This window comes from Acinonyx jubatus, chromosome B4 (assembly GCF_027475565.1).
Source record: "Acinonyx jubatus isolate Ajub_Pintada_27869175 chromosome B4, VMU_Ajub_asm_v1.0, whole genome shotgun sequence".
Lineage (NCBI taxonomy): Eukaryota > Metazoa > Chordata > Mammalia > Carnivora > Felidae > Acinonyx > Acinonyx jubatus.
The window spans coordinates 77,195,723-77,207,037 of NC_069387.1; the positions used below are offsets into that span (position 1 = coordinate 77,195,723).

At 56.0% G+C, this 11,315-nt stretch overlaps 1 protein-coding gene across 1 annotated transcript; it reads right to left on the bottom strand.

Annotated features, from left to right (window-relative positions):
- Positions 1–255: 255 nt before the first annotated feature.
- On the bottom strand, positions 256–8,166 carry LOC106986420 (keratin, type II cuticular Hb5). The gene is made up of 9 exons (XM_027036223.2): positions 7,651–8,166; positions 5,197–5,405; positions 4,551–4,611; positions 4,326–4,421; positions 3,448–3,612; positions 3,048–3,173; positions 2,406–2,626; positions 1,656–1,687; positions 256–1,253 (listed from the first exon to the last, which is right to left on the bottom strand). The coding sequence occupies exons 1-9, from the start codon at positions 8,068–8,070 to the stop codon at positions 1,060–1,062; spliced, it is 1,524 nt and encodes a 507-aa protein (XP_026892024.2). The 5' UTR covers positions 8,071–8,166; the 3' UTR covers positions 256–1,059.
- Between the last annotated feature and the right edge of the window lie 3,149 nt (positions 8,167–11,315).

The following is an 11,315-nucleotide window of genomic DNA, read 5'->3' on the forward strand; positions in this document are numbered from 1 at the left end:
ATTCTGGCTGCTGGGGCCCTGGTGGGTGGGGGCAGAGAGCAAAAGGCCAAGGGGGGAGCTGGAGCTGTGGTCCAGGCCTGACTGGACTGAGGAGGAATGAGCTGGAATCAGGCTGTGGAAGTGGAAGAGAAGAGGCAAAATCACTGGAGGGCTAGGGAAACGTTGCTCTGAGGCTGGAAAGGATTGGCCCCCTGGAGACCGGGCTGTTCACGGGTGGGGGTGGGGCGGAGTCACTGTCATTCGCAAGACTACATATCCTTGCATGGAAGCAGCATTTATTGAAACACAGGCTGAGACAACCCAGAAGGCAAGGCACCCACAGACAGTCGTAACAAGAGGGAGACTCAGGAAGTGGCCTCACCTTCTCCATCCCACCGGCTCTGCATTGTACAGACCCCCTCCTGCACCGGCAGGGGGAGATCTGGAACAACCTTGGAGTTTTCTTTGAAATGTATACAGGTGCAATGAATAGCAAGACCTGTCCCAAGTCAAAAAGATTTCCCCTCTGTAATGGGCCCCTCAACCGGGAGGTCCCCTGAGGAGTTTGGCTGGGACAGGTTAACCTGAAGAAGGCAGTCAGTTAGAGAGACAAGCAAGACTCAAAGGGAAATAACCCTTGGGGCAAGTGCTTCCCGCAGACCTCCCTGCCAGGAGGGGGTAGCTGCTGGGAGGGAGAGCTTGGTCTCAGATTCTCAGGTTGTGGGACACTTGGCTGGATGTTAGCCTCACTCCTTGTCTCAGGGGAAGGTCAAGCTCCCATGAAGTCCAGCCACCCTGGGTGATTGGTAGTGTCCCATAGAGGTCGGAGAATAATACGGGTGGTTTGGCCCCGGGGTATTTTGGAATCAGATTGGAGGTATGGGAAGGGCTGGGAATGACTCTCTAACTGAAGGCCGGAGGAGAACCAGGAAACAACTCCCTAAAACGAGCAGGTGGCAGAGCGCGGCCGAGGGTCTTTCCCTCTGTAGGAACATGTGGAAGATTCCGGAAGCAAGCACACGATTTCCATTCACACACCGTCCCGCGCTCCGGGGAAGAGAACGCAGGCGGCCGGGGACTCTACGCAAAGCGGACAGACCGGCTGCTCCCGCAGCTGAAGCTGGCGGAGCGGGGCTGGCAGGGGGCACAGGAGTCGGGCGCCATCACCGTGATGCTGCCTCCGGTGGCCACGGGGCCAGAGGCAATATGGCGCCCCGGGGTGGTGCTGCATGTGAGGCCCCCGCAGGAGACTCCGCCACGGGAGCTGCTGACGCCTGTGGGGACAGAGGGGACCCAGAGGGTGAGTGGCCTGCCCTGACCTCACCAACGAAGGGCCTTCCGCATAGCAGGAGCTTCCTCCTCCAGAAAGAAGTTTACTGGTTAATGACTGAGGTCCGGCTCCTCTCAGCATCTCAGTCCTTCTAGGGGGCTGGGACAGGGAGGAAGCAAGGACCCCCATCCAGAGGGGCAAAGCTGCCTGGCCCTATTTCCATGGCCTGCAGTTCACATCGCCACCAGTTGAGGGCGCTCAATGCGTCCATCCCTAACTCCGGAGGAGCTCCCTAGTGAGGAGCCCGCGGAAGAGACAACCCCCTCCCTGTCGGGAAAGCATTCCAGGTTCAGCTTTGCCCGTTCACAAAGCCATTTTTTTGGAGGATGTTCAAGCAGATACTTACAGACATTCACGGAGCCCACACCTTCACACAGCCTGTGGGGAAAGAACACCCGGTGAGTTCTGGACACGGAGCTGGAGTCCTTGAGGCAGGGACAGAGAAGGCCCTCCTGTGTCCGGATCCTGCCCCCCGAGAGGCAGGGAGGGCTCCCCACAGTCTACGTTTCGCGATCACCTTCTCTCTCTAACCGTTCTCTGAGCACAGAGACAAGGCCTTCTGATTTCCAGCAGAGGTGGGAGCCATGATGAACTCTGCCGGCTGCCGCCAGTCTGAGCCATCCCGCACCCTTAGTGCTGGTCAGGCTCACAGGAAGGAGAGTCCAATCAGATGCAGCAGTGTGTGTGGAAGGGCTTTGTGCCAGTGAAGAGCTAGTACATACGGAGTGCATTGTCCTTATGGTGCCCGAGCCCCGTGTAGGAAGCTTCTGGTAAAACTGGGTTTGAGAGGCACATGACTTGGCCACACGTCCTGCCTCTTGCACTTATTACCTGTGGCCACGAGGAAGTCACTGCACGCTGAGCCTTATTGCCTCGTCTTTGGATGTGAAAAGTGACACCTACCTCATTGGATTGTGAAGATTACAAGGAGCACTTAGCACAGGCCGACGCATAGTAAGTGTCTGATAAATTATGACTATTCTCAAAGCTTGAGCTGTCCTAGCAGTGGGTAGAGATGTAGCTCACACTTGGGCTGAGGGAAGCCCCCTCCCAGGGGACCCGGGCCTCCTATGGGCCAGATCCTCCTTAGCCCTACCTGTGCTCCTCGCCCTCCAGCAGCCGCCTGTAGGTGGCGATCTCGATGTCCAGGCCCAGCTTGGAGTTCATCACCTCCTGGTACTCCTTGAGCAGGCAGGCCATGTCCTGCTTGGCCTTCTGCAGGGCGGCCTCCAGCTCGGCCAGCTTGCAGCGGGCGTCGCTCAGGGCCGCCTCGCCCTGCTGCTCTGCCTCGGCCACGGCGGCCTCCAGCTTGGCCCGCTATGAGGAAGGAGATGTGAGGGCAAGGATGAGACAGAGAAGGCGCAGCTCTGCTCACCTGGACTGAGGGAGCGGGGGCAAGGAGAGCAGGGTCCAGAGAGAAGTTAGGTTAACTACGTACGACCAGGTATTTAATGAGACCTTGGACATGAGGAAGGAGATGGGAGCTTTCACCTTCTCTCCCTGGTGGTGGTTGCTGAGTGGCCAAGGGGAGGGGGGTGACATCAGTGATATGGCTTCTCCTGCTTCAAGTGCCGTGTGATTTGGTTGGGTCCCTGCTTCCTCACAGGCACGCTGTGAGGCCTCATTTGGGCCAGGCTTTTGCCCTCCTGGGGGCAAGGTGCCTGGTGCTGCAGTCTGCCTGTGCAGACTGTGATCTACACCCCCTCACCCCACCCCCCCCAACCCTCTCGTACCATACCTGACACTTGGCATTCTCGATCTCAGCGGTCAGCCTCTGGATCATGCGGTTCAGCTCGTTGATCTCCTCCTTGGTGCGGCGCAGGGTCTCCCCGTGCCGGATCACCGTGGCCTTCATCTCCTCGCACTGGGGGGGGGGGGGGGGGAGAAGCAGAGGTGCTCCTGAGGCTCAGAATGGAGGTTCCCACCCATTCAGACACCACAGATGGTTGGTCAGTTGTACAGTGCTCAGTCTGTGCAACTATACATGGCAGCCCTGCTCTGCCATCCAAACTGAGAGATGTCTGTCCTCTTACCATCCCTACAAATCAAAATCCCCAGACAACAGAGGCCTTCTTTAATATATATCTGGCAACCTGCCCACTGTCACGTCCAGAAGGCAGGCGTCCTCTGCCCCTCACCTTGCTGCGGTACCAGGACTCGGCCTCAGCCCGGCTGCGGCTGGCGATGTCGTCGTACTGAGCCTTGATCTCGGCCACAACGCAGTCCATGTTCAGGTCCCGGCTGTTGTCCATCTTGACGATGACCGAGGTGTCTGAGATGTGGGCATGGAGAACCTGGAGCTCCTGGGGGCCAACAGTCAATGCGTTTGGGTCTGGTGCTTGGTCTGGGCCATGGGCTCCACCCTTAGGGGCAGTGTCCACTCTCTGGAGGGGGCACTGGCCATGCATGTTACATGACTCCTGCTCCACGTGCTTCCCTTTCCCCCCTTCATTCACACACAGGTACGTCATAAAACAAGAAAGCTGGGAGGGGCCCCAAAGAGGAGCTGGGGACAGCCCCTGACTTAACAAATGGGAAAACTGAAGCCCAGCATGTGGAAAAGACCTGACTCAAAGTCACCCAGCTGGGTAGCTGGGGTTTGAATGCCGAGACCAGTGATCTGTCCACTCGTTAAGACCCCCTCTCTAACCGGAGACCCACCCTGACCACCGCCACCCTCACATATGTACTTTCATATCCATGTACAGACTGACACGCCCCCAGACCAGCACACGGGCACACACTGCAACAACAACTCCACAGACGTGGGGAAGCCCAAGCACGCACACACTCTCCTCGGCCCTGAGACACGCGTGCCAGGCTCTCCCTGGGTACATACATACCCGTGTCTGTCACAGCCGTGCAACATGGCTCTCTCAGATGTGTGTGCATGTTCTCTTGTGCGTACATCACCCACATCGGGAAAACACGTGCACACGGTGCACTGTCTCCCCTCTTTCTCAGGTCCCCCACCTCCCCTCTACCTGCCCTGGCTGGTCGGTAGGGGCCCCCTTACCTCATCGTAGAGGCGCTTCAGGAAGCTAGACTCCTCCACCAACGCCTCCACATTGGCCTCCAGGTCTGATTTCCGCAGGTAGGCGCAGTCCACGTCCTGGTGGTGGAGGGAAAGGGAGAGCGTATGTGTGTGGGAGGCCTCTGCGGTCAGTGTGGTGACCGTGCCCCGACGGAGGCTGGCCAGATGGGTCCCCCTCCCTCCCTGCCCCATGATCAGCCCCCTCACCTTCTTCAGAACCACGAACTCGTTCTCTGCCGTGGCTCTCAGAGCCACCTCCTCTTCATACCTGGGTTTGGGAGGGTAGAGAGGGGTCACAGCTGAGGGGTTGGGGCTTGGATACTATCCCAGCTTCCAGGCAAGCTCTCCCAGGGCTCAAAAGGGATTGTCCCTGTGAACGTTATCTTGTCCTCTCCATGGTCTAGTTTGTGCATTATTTCACTTGGGCTAACCCTTGTCCCAGCCTGGCTCAATCCATCCCAGTCCTGCTGTGTCTGGGATGAGATCAGGGAATGCATACTCTGTTCCCTCTGTGAATCCTAGAGCCAAAGAGAGCCAGTGCCCTGGGCAGTGAGAACACAGAGCGAACATCATAACGCCAGCTGGGCCGGGTAGGAGCACAGAAAACTGTAGAACTCCATTGGGTTTCCTCTCCTCACTCCCTGTGAAAGCAGCTCTAAGCTTCCCAGGGCCTCCAAGGTGTAGAGTGGGGCCAAAGAATCGGAAGAAACCCGGGCCCCGCCCCAGACAGTCCCTTCCTCAGGTTCCAAGCAGCCCCTGCTGCTAGACAGGCAGGATTCTTAAGCTGCTTCAACAAGGTTGAGGATGGAGGCTTCCTACTCTCCCTGTGTTCCCCCAGCCCGGCCGCACTCACTTCTTCCTGTAGCCCTCCAGCACCTCCTGCACGTGGTTGAGCTCCGAGGCCAGCCTCCCGCTGTCGGCCTCCACGCACTCGGCCTCCCGCCTCAGCGTCTCGATGTAGCCATTGAACAGGGGCTCCAGGTTGCTCTCGCAGCAGCGCTGGTTCTGGTAGAACTGCCACTTGGTCTCTAGAAGCTTGTTCTGCTGCTCCAGGAAGCGCACCTGCCGCCCAGGGTGTGAGGATGGGACTCAGGGGGAACCCAGGAGGTGCCTGGTGCCCTGGCGATCTTTCTGCCCTTGGTCCTCACTGAATAGCCAGGGCCAGCCAAGGGCCAAGCATGGGATTGAGTCTCTGTGACTCAAGGGGACCTGCTCCCGGCCTCCAGGAGGCACTGTGGGTGTGGGGGAAAGCGCCCTGGGGCTTGAGGCCAGAGGTCTGGTTCAAGTCCAGGTCTGCCACTTTAAGTGGGCAGGTCGTCTAACCTTTTGGGGCTTTGTTTTCTCATTTCTAAACCAGAGATGATAATAGTGCCTCCCTTAGAGTTGTAAAGACTGAACAAGTTAATACATGCAAAGTGCTTAGAACATTTTTGACACATGGTAAATGCTCAACTAATTTAACCATGACTATAATGAGCAGTTCCTCATTTATTAAATTATGCAACACTTACTGAAAGTTTAGTGTGTGGTGCTAGGGCCCATGCTAAGATACACACACACACACACACACACACACACACACACACACACACACCTGTCTATATCTACAGTCGACCTGGAACAATGCAGGGGTTAGGGGCACTGACACCTCCCCTCCCCGCCCCCACACAGTTGAAAATTTGCATATAACTTTTAACTCCCCTAAAACTTAACTACTATTAGCCTCCTGTTTGACGGGAAGCCTTACTGCTAATGGAAATAGTCGAGTAACCTGTATTTTGTTTCTGTATTAAATATTGTATTCATCCGACAAAGTAAGCTAGAGAAAACACGTTACTAAGAAAATCACAAGGAAGAGAAAATACATTTACAGCACTGCACTGTATTTACCAGAAAAAATCCTCTTATAAGTGGATCTGTTCAGTTGCGACCCGTGCTGTTCAAGAGTCAACTGTGTATGTATCTCTATCGGTCTCTACCTACCCGTCTATCAATTACATTCCATTCTCACAACCCTTCAGGAGGGGCAGATATTATAACCCTTCTAGTACAGATGGGGGACACTGGGATGCCTAGCTCATTGCCCCACAAAGGTAAGTGAGAGTCGGGGTCTGTTGTCTCTGGAGTCTCCTTTGCCTGCCCTACCATAGTATGCCTAAGCAGCTCCTCTAAACTGTCTCAGCTTCAATTTGATATTTAAAAAAAAAAAAAAAAAAAAATGAAGGGTCGTCTGCATGGCTCAGTTGCTTAAGCGTCCGACTCTTGGTTTCAACTCAGGTCATGATCTCATGGTTTGTGGGCTCGAGCCCCACGTTGGGCTGTGTGCTGACAGTGCGGAGCCTGCTTGGGATTCTCTCTCTTTCCCTCTCTCTATGTCCCTCCCCCGCCTGAGCATGCTCTCTCTCTCAAAATAAACAAACATTAAGCAAAATGGAGATAATAACACCTACCCCACTGGGTCATTCTGAGGATGAACTAAACTCACTAAGATCCCCTGACTCCAACCCCAGAGCTGGGTCCCATCTATTCTGCCAGAGTGAGGCCACATGGACAGAGGGGCCAGCACAAAGGGAGGGGCATGGGTGGCTTTCTTGGGAGGCAGCCTCATGGCATCTGTGGGGTTCCTCCCACCAGCCTGGGTGCCCCTCTTCCACATTCCCAGCCCTCCATCCATGAAGGCGGCTGTGCCAACCTTGGCTGGTTAAGTGTCACACCCCCTCATCCACTATCGTCCTGGGAGAATAATGCTAACAGCGAATGTTCATTGAGCACCTACTACGTGCCAGCGTTTTTCAAGCACGAACCCATCAATGCTCACAACAAGCATGTGAGGCTGGTTCTGTTATCCAGACAAGTCATAAGCCCGAGGTCTCACGCTGCCGAGGGGCAGAGCAAAGATAGGGAGGTGGCATGGCTGCGAGCCGTGCCCCCGCCCCCACTTCCCCTGAGCTGCCTGGCGGGGAGCCATATGCCTTTTACTCTTTAACTCTCCCCCTTTTCTCCCACTCTCGCAGCAGCCAGTGCCCAATCCAGTTTTGGGGGGCACCTCTGATATTCCTGTGTTGTCTTGTCTCCAGAAGCACACACACACTTTAGATCATAGACTCCGTTTCTGGACCACACCGGGCCCTCGGTTGCACTTTGTTGGAATTAAGAGACAGAAACCGATCCTTTGCCTATGTTGGCCTGCAATTCTCTCCCTCTGTCTCAAACCTGGCTCCATGCTGTCTCCCCAACACACGGGGACCTTCCCGAGGGGAGGACAGGCCAGGGCCTTCTCTGGATCATCATCCCAGGCCTCACTGACCTTGTCGATGAAGGCAGCGAACCGGTTGTTGAGACACTTGATCTGCTCCTTCTCCTCATGCTTCACGCCCTGCGCATTGGGGTCGATCTCCAGGTTGAGGGGCGTGAGGAGGCTCTCGTTGACCGACACGGTGGTGATGCAGGGCGGGCTGGGCCCACACACGCCGCCGGAACGGTAGCCGAAGGTGCGGCCGCAGGAGCCGGCCCGGAAGCCGCCCACGGCCATGCGGGGCCCGCAGGAGCCCAGGTTGGAGAGGCTGCGGCTGCCGAAGCCCGTCAGCCCCCGGTAGCAGGACACCCCTCGGTAGGGTGCCGCGCTGATGCAGCAGCGGTTGCCAGTTTTGGGGGCCACAGCCGAGCAGGAGCTGAAGGTCCTGGTGACCCCACATCCTGGGCTGATCCGGTAGGAGCGGCAGGACATCGTGCGGGCCTGAGCAGAGGCTGAGTGCCGCGGGAATGAGCGAAGTCTTCGGTGCGCTGCTTAGGATCCTCTGGCCTCTCTGATCCTCCCTGGTCCTTTTATTGGTGGGGAGAGCTGGGGTTGGCTGCATAAAAGGAGTGAAAAGCCATTTTATGTTGTTTATTGGCTTGGGGAGTTTGCCAGCAACTCCCCAAAGACTCATCTTAAAGGTGAGCTCAGCGGCGACTCGGGGCCTCCGTAAAAGTATTGAAGATGTTATTAGGGACACTGTGTTTGCACTTTTCATCTTCAAAGCTCGTTTACGTACATTAAGTAATTAATTTTCTCTCAGTCTCAGATGGCCCCAACCCACACTTGGAGACGGATTTGAACTCCATAACTGTCTGAGGTGGCTGGCATTGGGGTCGAGGCCATGGCCGCTGTCTCAAGTGGGGAGGTCTAGGGCCCCAGTTGGGGCGAGATCCCGCGAACGCATTACCTCTGTCCTTCCGGGCTCCACGCAGGACACGTTCTCAAGTAAATCACTGTGATGGATCGGGCAAGTCGAACCCACCCAGGCGTGATTGCCTGGAAGGTGGTTCAGATCCGTGGGACCGTTTTGACCATGCTCCCTGCAGGACAGAGGGCTAGAGCACATGGTCTCTTAGAACCTTCTGGATTCCAGCCCAGAGGCTCTGTTTCAGAGCCTTCGCTTCTCACCCAGCAATTTGCAAACCACTCAACTCTCAGTGGCCACAATAATGGCCACTTGCGGATAATGGGGAACCTTTCCTCTTAGCCACTTTCTCCCAAGGGATGGCAAGGAGGGAAGAAGCCAGTCCTGGGATAACCTGGCTTCTGCGAACTTGCTTTGGGCACCTTCTCTTGGCTCTTTAAGAAGAAACGGGTTCTCTGAGTCTCTCTTCCTGCCAAGACTACCAGCCAGAGGAGGGGAGCATCTTGTCACTGTCATCCCTAGAGAAACCTTTAGAGATGGGGGCAGGAAAGAGGCTTTTTTCTGTTCAGAGGACATCGTGATTTCTGGCTCCCAGGGGCTGTGGGAGCCTAGCTCCTCCTAACGTCCCTGTTTCCTGTTTATCCTGGAGCCACTTATTAGGATAATGATTGCTATTCTTTTAAGGTTCATTGAGCACAAAGCTGGGGGATGTGGTCTTTGCCCCCAGGGAGGCCAGCTAGGCACCCCAGGTGTTAGGAGCTTCTAGAAGAAGGGAAGAAGGGCAGAGGAATTTCCTCGGAGGGGTGACAACCCCTCCGGGGAGCCTCCCAGAGCCAATCATTGCCACTGCCTGCATCCTCCCTCAGGTGCCTGAAGGTCTGTCCTGGGCCTGCTCTCATCTCCACAGATGCCCCCCCCCCCCCCCCCCCCCCCCCCGCCGCAAGTCTTTACCCAGGACCAGGCTGATTGCCCTTTATCTCCACACCCCCCATGTGTTCTTTCAGGAGGGCAGAGAGACTTTGGGCAGCTGGTGGGGAGGAGCAGGCAGCCTTACCAGCTGGCCCCAAAGGATCTTCAGATTTGCTTCCCATCGGGAATGCCCCTACCACACCCCTGCACCCAGCAGAGAGTGGGTGTACTTCCTGCCTCACCCATGGTCTTCACCTCCTCTGCACATTTATGACTTCTTTACCCTTTCAAGGCTGCTTTTAATGTTTCCTTTAACCTGATTTCACTAGTATAAAAATTGGAGGTGGAGTCTGGGGGCGGAGAGAGGAGTTCAGGGGCTGATTCCCACCCCTTGGTGGGGGTGCTGCTGTCCTGGGTCCAGGGATGTATTCTGGCACCTTGGACAGTAAGCTCCTGACTGCCTGTTGTGTAGAGCTGGATCTGGTGTGTAGGCCAAAAAGGATTTGGGCCCTTTGAACATGGTGGGGGGGCCAGGGGGAGGGAGGATGGGCAGGTGTGGGAGGTGGAAGGTGGGTGGACTTTCTGCTCAGCCAGCTTGGAAAGCCCACAAAACTCTTCTCAACTCTAGTAAGCCTCTACTCTCCTTCAGCTTGTTGAAAAGGATGGACCTAGATCCATTTCTGCCTCTCCATGGGGGCAGGGGGGCAGGAGGGAGTGGAGGCTTTGTCCCAGAGGGAGGCTCCTGAGTCAGCTGCTCCCCATGCCTCCAACACACACACACACACACACACACACACACACACACACACACCCCTCCCAAACCTCCACCTCGAATTGGGCCTGGGCACTGAAGATGGGGAAAGGGATGCTGGGGGACTCAGGAGACGTGGGGAACAAGGGCTTGAGTGTTTCAGGAGTGAGGCCAGGCTCCAGCCTGGCATAGGGATGTGTGCATGGGAACTGGGCGAAGTTTGCATTGCTGTAGCTGGCAGCCGAGCCCAGGGCTGGTCGGGGCTGCTGGAGAAGTCTGTCTGCATGGTGATTTGGACTGGAGCCACCAGGCCAGTCTGACACAGCTGCCCCGGTTGGAGGGGGTTACGTAGACCCATGGGACCTGGGTCTTTGCTGTCTGGTTCTACCAAGAAAGGGACAGAGAAGCCATAGACCCATGCCTGGTTCTACTCATTACCCATGACCACCTCTGCTTATGGGACCAACTCTGGGGTGAGGGTCGACCTCCCTTCACTGGCCTCCTTCTCTTTTACTGCCACTGAGCCCTGTAGGTTCCCAAGCCTCCTCTCTGGTCACACCTTTCCCTGGAATGTTCCTAAATGGCTGGCCACCTCTTCCAGGAAGCCTCTGTGAACTAGTCAGAGGGAGGCTGTGATTTCTCCTCCTGTCTCAGCAGACAGCTTGTAAAATGCTGTTTCCAGGGCTTCCCAGGTAACTCCAATTATCTCCTTCCACACCCATTTGTCTTGGGTGCTGTCATTCATCCCCCTCTTTGGTCCTGTCCCCGCCTGCTCCCATATCTTTTGAAGGCCACACCCAGTGTCAGGAATGTGCACTTCATAACCCACATCTCTCTTGCAACGTGAAATGCTCCTAAGAGGTCACTTCTTCCAGGAAGTCTTCGAGACCTAATTGAGTGAGAGAGATGCTTTACCCCACCCTGGAGACCCAGGCAACTTGCTCACTGCCCGCACAGCCCATTCAAGTTGGGCATCGCCCATCATCTCTGCTGGTCTCCACACTTTTGAATCGACACCATGTCCTGGTGCTGGGACACCAATCTTTAAGGGTTTTCTAGCCCCGTGACACTTTCTTTGGCTTTTATAAAACTTGGGCATGACTCAGTACCCTAGGTGAGAGGAGTGAGGTCTGAGCAGCCGGGAGGAGC

Coding starts and splice junctions, on each gene's coding strand:
- LOC106986420 (XM_027036223.2), bottom strand. CDS start 8,070: ATGTCCTGCCGCTCCTACCGGATCAGCCCAGGATGTGGGGTCACCAGG. Junction 4,422..4,550: donor AGTTCGTGGTTCTGAAGAAG/GTGAGGGGGCTG, acceptor CTCCACCACCAG/GACGTGGACTGCGCCTACCT. Junction 1,254..1,655: donor TGTGGGCTCCGTGAATGTCT/GTAAGTATCTGC, acceptor CTGTCCCCACAG/GCGTCAGCAGCTCCCGTGGC.